General features: G+C 37.4%; 1 protein-coding gene across 1 annotated transcript in view; it reads left to right on the forward strand.

The window, feature by feature from the left end:
- DNAH14 (dynein axonemal heavy chain 14) overlaps window positions 1-15,765 on the forward strand; it is a 792,430-nt gene that overhangs the window by 17,056 nt on the left and 759,609 nt on the right. Inside the window, exon 3 of the mRNA XM_042780425.1 lies at window positions 2,222-2,353. Coding sequence (XP_042636359.1) covers window positions 2,222-2,353 — 132 coding nt within the window. The remainder of the gene's footprint in view (window positions 1-2,221; window positions 2,354-15,765) is intronic.

The raw sequence follows: 15,765 nt of genomic DNA on the forward strand, positions 1-15,765 counted from the left end.
GAGGCATGATATTGACAAACGTCACCCAGTATTATGGGAGAATAATACAGAGAAAGTGGGCTCTCCCAAGAATCAGGGTTCCTGATTACTTGAGTGACCAGGCAATTGGTAAAGGTAAGTGTGGAGTGAAAGAATATGGCACAATCAAAAGATTTTCAAAGGAGTAGGATTTTTTTAAAAGAGAGCAGGTTGTAATGATCTTGAAGTAGTAAATGGGCATCAAGGTGGAAAACAAGCCTACTTTCCAATCTTGAGGTATAATGTGGTGTGGGAAATTAAAAAAAAAAAAAAAAAAAAAAAACATTACTTGAGAGGGCTGCAGGTTAGTGGTGTCTTTATGGAATAATCATTTTCAGTTAAGACAAGGAGATGGAGGAAACTCTTGGAATAGAGGTTAAAGATAGAGGGAAGTTTTCACAACTATCTTAAACAAACTTTCCACTGAAGATCTCATTATGATCTTCTGACAAATTCTTTTGTTTTTTATTTCTCTCTCATCCCTAATAACCAACCCCACAACACACACACACACACACACACACCACAATTAAAAACCTTACTATCTTTCAAAGTTTAATTCCTGGGAACAGGATAGCATATGGTCTTTCCTGATTACACATATGGGAAATTATCTCTCCCCGCCCCCCTCCCCCCTCCCCCCCGAATTAGGCTATTTCATTAGTATTGGTTTGGTTTGTAATCTTTGTGTCTTATCCTCTGTTAGATTGTGGCTTAATGCCTTGATTACATAAATATTTATTAACTGAATGAAAAAACAAGTAAAATTTATTTGCTTCTAAAAAACCCTGTTTTCAAGAGTAGTTGAACCTTGGGACCATAGTTGCAGGGGACATCAAGCTCAATTGGCATAACATACTATACAAAACATTGTTCCACCTCCTACTTTGGCAAGTAGTGACTGGGATCTTAAAAGCTAGCAAGCTGCCATCTAGATGCAACAATGGGTCTCTCCTTGTCCAGAGCAAAGAAGAATGAAGAAAACCAAAAATTCAGGGAAACAATTAGTCCTAGCAACCGATACACCATCGAATCTGCAGCCTATACAACTCTGAGACCAGAAGAACTAGATGGTTCCCGGCTACAACTGTCATCCACTTGGAAGGGGATCTATGTAGGAGATCCTTGATAGAGAGGGAGAACAATGTGGAACAAAACTCAAAATCATTCGGAGGAAAAAAAAAAGGGGTGGGGGGACCAGGTTTGCTGGTCTGATAGAGCCTGGTAGAACCACTGAGACTATGGCCCCTGACTGCCCTTCAGGTCTAGAGTTGAACCCACACCTGTGGTTTCCAGCCAAGCAGGGGACAGGCATATGAGTTGAACATTTACCTCAAGTAGATGCTCTCCTTGGAGAGAACAATCATGAGAGAAAGAAGGGCTGCTTATGCGCAGGGAGACAGCTCAGGGGGCAGGAGTCCATGGAGGGATGGGCTTGGGGAAGAGGTGGCTGTGGGGAGGAAGAGGGAGGGGAGCTGTTGCATTGTGGTAAACTGTGGGCAATGTCATGAGACAAAGTATATGTGAACTGCTGTATGGAAAATGAATTTGCTCTGTAAATCTTCACCCAAATCACAGTAAAAAAAAAAAAAAGAAGAAAAAAGGATAACAAAACCCATTTTCAATAATTTCCCTCATTCTTCTATGTATTGAAAATGCACCTGTTAGATAAGTCTTAGAAGAAATATGAGAATAGGCCTTTTGTTATTTTCTCGCACTTGTGTGTAAACATTTTCTATGCTTAGTTACCAAATGGTAGTTAATAAAAAGAGTTTTGTTCTATACTTATTTTGTATGAGGATTCACATTTTAAAGATTTATTGTAATAGTAAAATCAAGAACTAATTACCAGAAATCATGTACTATGCCCTTTAAATGTATCAACTAATTCAATCATCATAGCAACCCTATGAGGTTGTTACTATTTCACTTCTCATTTTAAAGGTGAGGAAAATAAGACAGACAGATAACTTACAAACTAAATCACAGAACTGTGAGTCATAAAGTTTATATCTGAGACTGGAATCCATGCAGTCTGACTCAGAACCTGTGCTGTTCACCGTTATATTATAATGTTTCATAGAATGATTAACTATATCATGCGGTATGTGACATTACTATGATATGATTTATAACCCTTGCTTGTTATTCAGTTAATGAAAGGTTTTTGTTTTTTTTTTCAAATTACTTTAAAGAAATTAAATAACTCAAAAACCTATAGTTTCTCCAGGACCAGCTTGCCATAAGGAGGATGAGAAATCAATGAAAAAGAAGAATCAAACTCTTGCTTGTTCAAAAGTTATGAAATCCAGGCATGTGTCATATGATAGAACAGGTATGTAGTATCACTGAACCATCTTGTTTAGAAGACATTACAACTTTTTCAAATTATTTTATGGTTTTGTGTGTTTATGTTGGACACTGATTTTTGAAGAAACAATCACATTGAATTTTATGGGTTTGGTTGCTTAGGAATGGTTAAAAAATTTTTTTTTAATTCTTTTTGAAAACCTCTAAATTATTTATTAGATTAAAACATTGATAAACACTGTTCAGTGTTTGTGTTCCTACTTAAGAATAATTCCTGAAGGTTATTGTTATGGAACTAACATAAGATAAAGTTGTGTGGCTTTGTTTTATCCTTGTAAAAGTTGATGGTATTTTTTATTTCAAAGTGTTATGTGTTTGTCTCATGTAGAGTTTAAATCCCCAAATAGTTTATTTAAACAGATATATCTCCACTAACATTTATTTTCCAGACTGTTATTTCTCTGTACCTGAAATTCATGTTTGAATTAATATTTTAAAGTTTTATAATTTTCATTTTTCACTAATATTTTCTGTTTTCTGTTGAAATTTCATGGTCCAGAGATAGAGTTCTCATAAAGTCATTGAAGCTTAGGCTTCAGGTACCTCACTTACAGAGGCTTCTTCTTTCCCTCAAAGAAGATCCCCCAAACTGTAAATACCTCAGAGATCAGAAAACCGGCATGGATTTGGTAGACAGACTTTAAAAAGGCCCCATTATCCTGATCTGTTGGTGTCTAAGCAATAGTGTAATCAGTCCCCTTGAGTATGGGCAGGACCTGTGACTGCTTCTAATCAATAGAATACGGCAGAGATGATGGCATGTTGTTCCATGATTATGTTAGAGAAGACTGTCTTGCTAGCAGACTCAATCTTGAATCTCTCCTTTGCTGGCTTTGAAGAAGCAAGCTGCTATGACTCTTACAGCCACAAGGAAATACATACTGCCAAAAATCTGAGGGAACATGGAAGCAGATCCGTTCTCTGTTGAGCATCCAAATGAGAATCTAGCCCCAGCCCACACCTTGATTACAGCCTTTGAGTTAAGCCATTCCTGGACTCCTGATTCAGAGAAGCTGTGAGATAATAAATATGTGTTGTTTAAAACTGCTAAATATATACAAAAATGCTAAATATACACAGTGGAAACTAATACTGTGGCTGCATTGCAACAAATGCAATCACTGTTGCTTTGGATTAAGAATTCTTAGTATGTTGCCGCATTGTTCTTTAGTGTTTTGAAATTGATTTCTAGTGTAAGAAAACACAATCATTTAAGCTTAATGGCTGCCAGATAAATTTTTACAAACCTAATCCTTGAAATATTGTATTCCTTTAGTTTTCTTGCTTCATTTACCTCTATAAATCGATGCAGGCAAAGACTAACAAAGACCTAGTTGCTTTAAGATATTTTTAGATTTATTAAAAATTATGAAGTATTTCACATAGAAAAAAAGTAGGGAAAATAATTTAACAGACATCTGTGTATGCATTACCTAGATTTAACAGATGTTAGCGTTTTGTCATTTTTAAAAATATTCTAAGATGTTCTCCAAGATTCCACCCCATGGTGTACGAGCCTTGTATAATTTCCCCCTTGAGTGCAGGCAGAACCTGTCAATATGATGGAATTTCTCTCTCATGATGGTGTTATGTTATATGGCAAAAGGGACTTTGCAAATGTAATTAAGGCCCCTAATCAGCTGACTGAGCTAATCTTGGGTAAGCCTAATCAGCTGACTTTATCAGCTAAACCCTTAGAAGAGACCAGAAGCAGCACTAAAGGTTTTCCTGCTGGCTTTGAAGGAGAAAACTTCCATGTTGTAGAGTAACCACATGACAAGGAGCCAAAAGTGGCTTTTAGTAGCTGAGAACAGTCCTTGACTGACAGCTAACAAGAGAATGGGAGCCTCAGTCATATACCCACAAGGAATTTAATTCCTCCAACAACCTGAAGAATCTTAGAAGCTGATCAAGCAGATCTTTCCCTAGTTAAGCCTACAAATAAGGGCATAGTCATTGATATTTTTATTTCAGTACCATGAGACCCTAAGCAGAAGACTCAGCTAAAATGTATTAGACTCCTGACCTACAAACTATGAGACAATAAATTTGTGTTGTTTGATGCCACAAACTTTGTGGTAATTCAGTAGAAAACAGACACAGAAGTAAAATCCAACAGATACAGCTAGAGCCACTCCCTACTTTTTCCTCTCCCAATTCTCATTTCCCAGAAGTTATAACTAGGATCAGCTAACAACTATCTTGAAATCAGTGATCATCTTTTCCATTTATACCTTTCCTACATTTATACTTGTTGTTGTTGTTATTTGCCGTCGAGTCGGCCCCGACTCATAGCGACCCCTCCTTGGGTTTCCGAGGCAGTATCACTACGGAAGTAGGATTGCCCAACCTTCCTTTATACTTAGGCATGTGCTAATATTAAAACTAATCTGCAAATTCATTGGTACACCTTTCTTCAAAAGGTAGAGCCTTATTGTCCTCCCTTTGAGTGAGGACTGGACTTAGTGACACAATTCTAACAAATAGAATATCATGGAAGAGATGGAGTGTGACTTCTAAGACTAAGTCATGAAGGAATTGCAGTGTCCTCTCTCTTGGACCACTTACTCTGGGGGAAGCCAGCTTCCATGTCAGAAGGAAACTCTGTTGTTTTTGTTATGTGCTGTCGAGTCAGGCCTGACTCATAGCGACCCCTCCTTGGGTTTCTGAGGCAGTATCACTATGGAAGTAGATTGCCCCATCTTTCTTCCGAGGAGTGGCTGGTGGGTTTGAACCGCCAGCCTTCTGGTTAGCAGTCAAGTGCCTTAGGTATTACACTACCAGAGCTCTCTAGGGAAGGAATTAGTATAGTGAGGAACTTAGGGATCCTGCTAACTATCATATGAGTGATCTGTCTTGGGAGAAGACCCACCAGCCACAATCAAGCCACCAGATGACTGCAATTTTGGCTAACATTTTGATTTCAACCTCATGAGAAACCTTTACCCAGAACCACCAACTAATCCACTTCTGAATTTAACTGTTTTAATAAAATGTTATTGTTTTAAACCCCTAAGTTTTAGGACAGTTATTTTCACAACAAGAGATAACTAATACATTGACAAAAGTATCTAGCATTGTTTTATGTATACAGAATCTCACAGTAATACTGACCTAAAAAAAATAAATAGAGAAGAATATATACTGTGTGGTTTTATTTATATTAAGTAAAAAATATGCAAAACAAATCTCTGATCTCTGACGTTTTAGGTTAGGATCGTGGTTATATATTTGTGAGTATAGGGTGAAGTAGGATTAGTAATTAGAAGGGATTTAGAAGGAGATTTCAGCAGTGCTAGTGTTGAAATGGACTGGCATTGGCCATTTTGAATCAGAGAACCATATAATCTCTTATGCCAGGAATGACAAATTGAAGAAGAATGGCATTGCATTCATTGTCAAAAAGAACATTTTAAGATCTACCCTGAACAATGCTGTCAGTGATAAGAAATATCCAAACACCTACTGCAGAGAGATTGGAATTCTCATACGCTGCTGGTGGGACTGCAAAATGGTACAGCCACTGTGGAAAATGGTATGGCATTTCCTTAAAAATATGAAAATAGAAATACCATTTGATCCAGAAATTCCATAACTAGCAATACACTCTAAAGAGGTGAGAGACAGGACACGAACAGACATATGCACACTCACATTCATTGCAGCACAATTCACTATAGCAAAGAGATGGAAACAGCCTAAATGCCCATCAACATATGCGTGGATAACCAAACTATGGTACATTCACACAAAGGAACACTATGCAACATTAAAGAATAATGAGGAATACATGAATCTTCTCACAATGTGGATGAATTTGGAGGACATTATGCTGAGTGAAATAAGTTGATCACAGAAGGATAAATATTGTATGAGTCCATTACTGTAAAAAGTCAAGGAAAGATTTACTCAGGGAAGGAAATTCACTTTGTTGGTTATGAGGATAGGAGGGAAAAGGAGGGAAAATTTCAGACTAATTGGGGGTCACATGGTGATTTGGGTGAGGGGAGGGGAGGTACGGAAAGAGTCTGTGACCAGCATGATGACACTGGGGAAAGGGAGGACACAGAACAACAGTCTGAAATTGACCAAACATGCAAACAAGGTGTATTGATTACTGCTGGTGATTGAAACATTGAAACATTGGAAACAAAGAAGAATCATTAGTAGATTGAAAATATGGCCTATGGATACAAGTGACACTGGAGCTCGTATGATAGAATTTTGCAAAACCAACAGCTTATTCATTGTAAATACTTTTTCTTCAACAACACAAATGGTGATTGTATATGGTGATCTCACCAGACGAATACGCAGAAATCAAATCAACTACATTTGTGAAAGAGGAGATGGAGAAGCTCAATATCACCAGTCAAAACAAGGCCAGGAGCTGACTGTGGAACAGACCATCAATTGCTCATACACAAGTTCAAGCTGAATACAAAAACATTAAAACAAGTCCACGAGAGCCAATATATAACCTTGAGTATGTTGCATCTCAGTTTAGAGACCATCTGAAGAATATAGATTTGACACATTGAACAACAGTGACCAAAGACCAAATCAGTTGTGGGATAACATCAAGAACATCATACATGAAGAAAGCAAAAGGTCATTAAAGAGATGGAAAAAGAAGAAATGACAAAAATGAATGTCAGGAGAGACTCTGAAACTTGCTCTTGAGTGGAGAGTGCTTAAAGCAAATGGAAGAAATGATGAAATTAAACAGCTGAACAGAATTTCAAAGGGCAGCTTGAAAAGACAAAAGAAAGTACTATAATGAAATGTACAAACACCTAGAGTTAGAAAACAAAAAGGAAGGAGACCCTTAGCATTTCTCTAGCTGAAAGAACTGAAGGAAAAACTTAAGCCTCAAATTGAAGGACTGAAGGATTTTAAGAGCAAAATGTTGAATGATGCAGGAAGCATCAAAAGAAGGTGGGAGTCAGTGTGGAAAGGTGGGAATATGCAGAGTATCAAAAAGAATTGGTTGAAGTTCCATCATTTCAGTAGGTAACATATGATCAGGAACTACCTCACTGAAGGAAGAAATCCAAGCTGCACTGAAGGAATTGGCAAGACAAGGCCACAGGAATTGACAGTATACCCATTGAGAAGTTTCAACAAACGAATGCAGCTCTGGAGGCACTTACTCATCTATGCAAAGAAATTTGGAAGACAGCTACCTGGGCAACTGACTAGAAGAGATCAATATTTGTGCTCATTCCAAAAAAAGATGAACCAACAGAATGTTGAAATTATTGAACAATATCATTAATACCACACACAGTAAAATTTTGCTGAAGATAATTAAAAAATGTTTGGAGCAGTATATTGAGAGGGAACTTCCAGAAATTCAAGCTAGATTCTTAAGAGGACATGGAAGGAGTATCATTGCTGACATGATCTTGGCTGAAAGCAAAGAACACCAGAAAGATGTTTACCTGTGTTTTATTGACTATGCAAAGGTATTTTCTGTGTAGATCATAACAATTCACAAATAACATTGCAAAGAATGGAAATTCCAGAATACTTAGCTACTCACAAGGAGCCTGTACATAGAGCAAGAGGCTGTTATTAGAACAGAACAAGGGAATACTGCATGGTTTAAAATCAAGATTGATGTATGTCAGAGTTGTATCCTTTCACCATACTTACTCAATCTGTATGCTGGACAAATAATCTGAGAAGGTGGACTATATGAAGAAGAACATGGCATCAGGATTGGAGGAAGACTCATTAACAATCTGTGATATGCAGATGACACAGCCTAGCTTGCTGAAAGTGAGGAGGAGTTGAAGTATTTACAGATGAAGATTAAAGACTACAGTCTGCTCTATGGATTGCACTTCAACATAAAACAAAAATCCTCACAACTGGACTAATAAACCACATCATGATAAGTAGAGAAAAGATTGAAACTGTCAAAGATTTCATTTTACGTGGATCCACAGTCAACACTCATGGAAGCTGTAGTCAAGAAATCAGTTGTCTTATTGCACTGGGCAAATCTGCTTCAAAAGATCTCTTTAAAGTGATGAAGAGCAAAGATGTCACTTTGAAGACTAATGTACACCTAACCCAAGCCATGCTATTTTCAGTCTCCTCATATACATGTGAAAGCTGTGCAATGAGAAAGGAAGACCAAAGAAGAATTGATGCCTTTGAATTGTAGTGTTGGCAACCGTTGGACTGCCAGAAGGAACAAATCTATCCTGGAAGTGCAGCCAAAATGCTACCTAGAAGCGAAAATGGCCAGACTTCATCTCACTTACTTTGGTGGTGTTGTCAGAAGGGACCAGTTCCTGAAGAAGTATGTTGTACATTGTAGAGGTCAGCAAAAAAGGAGAGACTCTCAACAAGATGGATTGACATAGTGGCTGCAACGATGGGCTCCAACATAGCAAGGATTGTGAGGATAGCGCAGGACTGGGCAGTGTTCCATGCTGTTGTACATAGGGTCGCTATGAATCAGAATCGACTTGATGGCACCCAACAACAACAGTGTAACTTTTTTTTCCCATTCATTCATGTGTCAGGTACAAGTGTTCCAATATTTGAAAATTCATTGAGCTATACACCTTTAAATGATACATGTACTTTTCAGTATGTATATTACACTTCTGTGTGTAATATTTTGAAATATATACATAATAAGGCATTTTGTTGTATCTTTTGCAATCTGTTGTGTATTTGTGATTCATTCATGCTGATGAATGTTTTTGGCCTTGACTTTTTCTTTAAGATAAATTTTTTACTAGTATGACATTTTTTCTGTTTTCTGTCATCTAATACCTTGTATTAAGGAGCTGTGGTGGTGTAGTGCCTAAGAAGGTTGCTGGTTCAATCCCACCAGCCACTCCATGGAAGGAAGACTGGGCAATCTACTTCCATAAAGATTTACCATCTCAGAAATCCATTAGGGGTCACTATGAGTCAGAATCAACTTGATGGCAATGAATTTTTTTAAATGACTTGTATTACTGACAATACATTTTTGCAAAAATATTCTACAAAATTCTCAATGAGTACCCTAGTCTGAAGTGATCTCTTTCCTTACAGTTACTGTGGCACTTAGTATTACTCATTAGACAATATTAATATATTGTATGAGGGTGCATTAGCTTGATAATATAACTTACTCAATTGTGTTTCAAATGCCAAATCATCACTGGAAGTGACTTGATGGCAGTGTCAATTCCTGGAGGCTTATTTTTCACCAATGTCTTCAGTATAACTTGAACATCTTCCTCCTGTGCCATCAGTTCTTGAGCATATGCTACCTCTTGAAGTGGTGAAATATCATCCAACTTTTTTGGGATAGTGACTCTGTATATTCTATCTTCATTTGATGCTTCCTGCATTGTTCAATATTTTGCCCATGGAATCCTTCAGTATTACAACTCGAGGTATGAATTTTTTCAGTTCTTTCAACTTGAGAAATGTTGAGTGTGGTTTTCCCTTTTGATTTTCTAACTCCATGCCTTTGCACATTTTATTATGATACTTTACTTTGTCTTTTTGAGCTGTCCTTTGAAATCTTTTTAGCTCTTTTATTTCATCATTTGTTCCATGCACTTTAGTTACTCTCCCTTCGAGAGCAAGTTTCAGTCTCTTCTGGCATCTATTTTTGTCATTTCTTTCCTGTCTTTTTTAAATGATCTTTTGCTTTCTTCATGTATGATATCCTTGATGTCATTCCATAACTTGTCTGGCCTTCTGTCATTGGTATTCACTATATCAAATCTATTTTTCAGATGGCCTCTAAGTTTAGGTGTGATATACTCAAGCTTATATTTTGGCTCTTGTGGAATTGTTTTAATTTTCTTCAGTTTCAGGGAGCTCTGGTGGTGTACTGCCTAAGGCATTTGACTGCTAACCATAAGGCTGGTGGTTCAAACCCACCAGCCACTCCTCAGAAAGAAGATTGTGCAATCTTCTTCCGTAGAGTTACCACTTTGGAAACCCGAGTAAGGGCCACTATGAGTTGAATCGACTTGATGGCAGTGAGTTTGGTTTTGTTTTGGTTTTCAGTTTCAACTTAAAGTTGCCTATAAGCAATTGATGATCTGTTCCACAGTTGGCTCCTGGCCTTGTTCTGACTGATGAGAGTTTACTCCATCATCTCTTCCTGCTGATTTGGTTGCTGTGTATTCTACCTCATGAGGTCCACATATACAGCCACCATTTATGTTGTTGAAAAAAAGATATTAGCAATGTGTAAGTTGTTAGTCTTGCAGAATTCTATCATGTGATCTGTGATGTAATTTCTGTCACCAAGACATATTCTCCAACTACTGATGCTTCTTCTTGGTTCCCAACTTTCTAATTCCAATCATCAGTAATTTTTGATGCATCTTGATTTCATGTATAATCAATTTTAGACTGCAAAACTTGGTAAAAACCATCAATATCTTCATCTTTGCCTTTAGGGGTTGGTGCATAAATTTGAATAATAGTCATATTAACTGGCCTTCCTTGTAGGTGTATGGATATTATCCTGTCCCTAATAGCCTCCTGTCTATATACAGGTTCCTGATAATAAGTACAATTAAGTGTCCTGGAATTCCCCTTCTTCTCAATATTACCCATAATTTGTTATGATCCACACAATCAAATTCTTTTGCATAGTCAATAAAACACAAGTAAACATCTTTCTGGTATTCTTTGCTTTCAACCAAGATCCATCTGACATCAGCAATGATATCCCTTGTTCCACATCCTCTTCTGAATCCAGCTTGCAGTTCTGGAAGTTCTCTGTCAATATACTGCTGCAACCGTTTTTTGAATTATCATCAATAAGATTTTACTTGCATGTGATAGTAATGATATTATTCGATAATTTACCTCCTGTGGGATCACCTTTTTTTGGAATGGGTACAAATAAGGATCTCTTCCAATTTTTTGGCCAGGTAGCTGTCTTCCAAATCTCCTGGCATAACTGAGTGTGTGCCTCAGTGTGGCATCCATTTGTTGAAACATCTCAATGGGTATTCTGTCAATTCCTGGAGCCTTGTTTTTTGCCACTTCCTTCAGTGTAGCTTCAATTTCTTCCTTCAATACCATTGGTCCTTGATCATATGCCACCTCCTGTAATGGATGAAATTTGACCAATTCTTTTTGATACAGTGACTCTGGGTACTCCCTCCATCTTCTTTTGATGTTTCCTGCACCATTCAATATTTTGCCCATAGAATCTTCCAATATTGCAACTCGAGGCTTAATTTTTTATTTTTTCAGTTCTTTCAGCTTGAGAAATGCTGAGTGTGTTCTTCCCTTTTGGTTTTCTAACTCCAGGTCTTTGCACATTTCATTATAATAATTGACTGTCTTTTTGAGCTGCTCTTTGAAATCTTCTGTTTAGCTTTTTTATCTTGTCATTCTTCCACTTACTTTAGCTCCTCACTGTTCAAAGACAAGTTTCAGAGTCTCTTCTGACATCCATTTAGGTCTCTTCTTCCTTTCCTGTCTTTTTAATGACCTTTTGCTTTCTTCCTTGATGATGTTCTTGATGTCATCCCACAATTTCTCTGGTTGTTGGTCATTGGTGTTCAATGCATCAAGTCTATGTTTTAAATGGTCCCTAAATTCAGGAGGGATATATTCAAGGTCATATTTTGGCTCTCGTGGTATTCTTTTCATTATCTTCACCTTCAACTCGAACTTGCATATGAACAGTGGATGGTCTGTTCCACAGTCAGCTTCTAGACTTGTTTTGGCTGAAGATATTGAGCTTTTCCATCTCCTCTTGCCATAGATGTAGTAATTTTGATTCTTGTGTACTCCATTTGGTGAAGTCCATGTGTACAGCTTCCATTTGTGTTGTTGAAAAAAACAAAATATATTTGCAATGAATAAATTGTTGGTGTTGCAAAATTCTATCATGTGATCTCCAGAATTATTTCTATTAACAATAGCAAAATTTCCAACTACCAGAGATTCTTTTTTGTTTCCAACTTTTGCATTCCAGTCACCAGTGACAATCAGCACATCTTGATTGCATGTTTGGTCAATTTCAGACTGCAGAAATTGGTAAAAATCTTCAGTTTCCTCTTCTTTGGCTTTGGTGGTTGGTGTGTAAATTTTAATAATAACTGTATTAATTGGTCTTCCTTGTAGGAGTATGGACAGCATTGTACTTCAGGACAAACATTGAAACATCCTTTGTAATGATGAATGCTACGCCTTCCTCTTCAGTTTGTCATTCCCAGGGTAGTAGATCACATGGGTGTCTGATTCAAAATGGCCCAAACTGGGCCATTTCAGCTCATTAATGCCTAGGATATCAATCTTTATGCTTTCCATTTCATTTTTGACAACTTCCAATTTTCCTAGATTCATACTTTGTACATTCCATGTTCTGATTATTAATGGATGTTTGCAGCTGTTTCTCCTCAAATTGAGTTTTGCCACATCAAATGGAGGCCCCAAAAGCTTTATTTTATCCATATCATTAAGGTTGGTTCTACTCTGATGATGCAGTTCTTTCCCAATTGTATTTTGAGTGCCTTCTGACCTCAGGGGCTTGTCTTCTGGCACTGTATTGGACAATGTTTCTGGGCTATTCATAAAGTTGTCCAGTAATGTATCAAACAGTGTTTCTCTGCTATTCATAAGGTTTTCCTTGGCCAATTGTTTGAGAAGTGGATGGCCTCTCCCTTCTTCCAAGTCTATCTCAGTCTGGAAGCTTTGCTGAAACCCATGCACCACGGGCAACTCTGCTGGGTTTTCAATATTTTGCCCATAGAACCTTTCAATGTTGCAACTCAAGGCTGAAATTTTTTTTTCAGTTCTTTCAGCTTGAGAAACGTTGCATGTGTGACACTGGTGACACAGCCTGCAGCCTCACAGCAACGTGCAAACCATCACAGTACGACAAACTGGCAGACAAGTTTGTCTCCCTTAGCTGTTTGAAACCTCTCTTCCCTCCTCTTTTCTGGATCCTGCCACTGTTGGCGCTGGCTTTCCCTCCTTCCTGCCTTTTGGGTGGGGGCTGTCTCCCTCCCCTTTCCTGGCTTGTGCTGTTATGATTTTCTATTCTCTCTTTAACTTGTCTTTGCTCTAATTTTTATTATTTCCTTCCATCTGGTAGTTTGGGGCTTAGTTAAACCTTTTCCTAGTATCTCAAAGTATAAAGTTACATTACTGTTATAGTCCTTCATTTTCAGATATTTATAGCTATACATTTCTCTCTGAACACTGCCTTCACTTCATCCTTTAAGTTTTGGTATGCTGCCTTCCTTGTTATTAATTTCTAAGGACTTTCTAATTTCTTTTGTGATTTCTTTTTTGACATATTAGTTGTTTAAATTATGTTGTTTAATTTCCACATATTTATGCCTTTTTCTCTCAGCGTTCCTTCTTCTATTAATTTCTAGTTTTATCCTATTGTGGTTGGAGAAAATGCTTTGTATGATTCTTTTAATTTACTGAAACTTGCTCTCTTATCTAGCATATGGGCACACAGAGAATCATCCACATGTACTAGAGCAGAATGTGTACTCTGCAATTTTGGGGGGCAGTGTTCTATATGTCTGTTAAGTGTACTTGGTTTATAGTGTTTTTAAAGTCCTCAGTTTTCTTTTTGATTTTTTGTGTAGATGTTTGACACATCATTGAAAGTGATATGTTTGATACATCATTGAAAGTGATATGTTCAAGTTTCTAAGTCTTATTATAGAATTGTCTATCTTTTCCTTTACTTCTGTCCATGTTTGCTTCCTTTATTTTGGGGATCTGTTGTTAGGGGCATATATACTTATAATTATTATATCTTCTTGATTAATTGACCCTTTTATCATTATATAATGTCTGTCTTTGTGTTTTATAACAGATTTTGAGTTAAAGTCTAATTTGTCTGATTTTAATATAGCCACCTCTGCTCTCTTTTGGTTGCTGTTTGCCTGGAATATTTTTTTCCCATTCTTTGTGTGTGTGTGTGTGTGTGTGTGTGCACGTGCTTTAGGTGACAATTTACACAGTAGAATTTGTTTTATATTCAACATTTCATGTACATTTGGTTCCACTCCCCAGTTACTCTTCCCAACCCTATCCCACCTTCCTCCTTTCTCTTCTCAGTAATGCCTACCCCGTGCGCTTCTTAGTTATGCACTCCTGTCTGTCCAGCTTTTCCTCTGTGTGAATGTTGCCCCTCTGGTGCCCCATGGCTTATTGCTCCAAGGGATGTATCTCCATAGAGAAAGTGGGTGAATCACCCTGGGTGAGTTCTCTACAGGTATCCCAGGCCTGAAGTGTATCCCAGGGCCATAGTCTTGGAGGGGTCCCACTAGACTCCATCTGACCAGTAATTCTGGTCATTATTGTGTTTTGGGATTTTGTTCCACTTTTTTCCTCCCACTCTATCCAGCATCTCCAGTTTTGATCCTCTCCTAAGTGGTTGGTATTGGTAGCTGGGCACTATCTAGTTCTTCTGGCTTCAAGATCCATCATGTCCTAGGACTGATCGCTTCCAAATGTCCTGGGTTTTCTTCACTTCCAATGCTAGGAGACTATTAACTGCATCTTAGATGGCTGCTTGGAAGCTTTTAAGACCTCAGTCGCTACTCACCAAAGTTAGTTGTGGAACAAGATTTTTATGTATTTTGTTTCTTTTACAACTATTTGGATCGAAAACAGATAGCTTATAAGCATCATGTAGTTGGATCATTTTAAAACATTTATGCTGTCAAACTGTGCCTTTTGATTGGAGAGTTTAGTCCATTTACATTTAAAGTAATTCCTGATAAAAAAGGACTTACTTTTGCCATTTTGTTATTTGTTGTCTGTGTATTTTATATCTTTTTTTGTCCCTAATTTCCTTCAGTACTGCCTTCTTTCCTGTTTAATTGACTTTTTGTCATGGGCCACTTTTATTCCCTTCTCATAATCTTTAGTGTATATGTTTTAGATATTTTCTTTATGGTTGTAATAGAGCTTATATTTATCATCTTAAGTTTATAACAATCTAGCTTGAACTTATGCTAGCTTAATTTAATAGCATATACAAACTCTGTTCCTACACAACTCCATTCCTTCTTTATGTTGTTGCTGTCATAAATTTTATCTTACTTCATTGTCTGCTTGATAACAAATTTATAATTATTTTTATGCAGTTGTCTTTTAAATAATGTGGACATAACAAATAAAGCTACAAATGAAGAATATGTTAAAAAGAGGAGGGAAGATGGCGGACTAGGCACAAGGACTGCACAGACGCTCTTCAACAAAGAAAAGGGAAACCAATTAACACGGACACAGAAGATAATCTTGGACCCCTGAGCCTTGAAGGGAAGGATACAAAAGTGGACTAAACCCCAACTAGCAGAAGAATTTGCGTGAAAATACCAAAAAAGGAGACACATGGATCTGCGGTCTGGC

This window comes from Orycteropus afer, unplaced genomic scaffold (genome assembly GCF_000298275.1).
Source record: "Orycteropus afer afer isolate SDZICR_OR568_19922 unplaced genomic scaffold, OryAfe1.0 scaffold00039, whole genome shotgun sequence".
Taxonomy (NCBI): Eukaryota; Metazoa; Chordata; class Mammalia; order Tubulidentata; family Orycteropodidae; genus Orycteropus; species Orycteropus afer.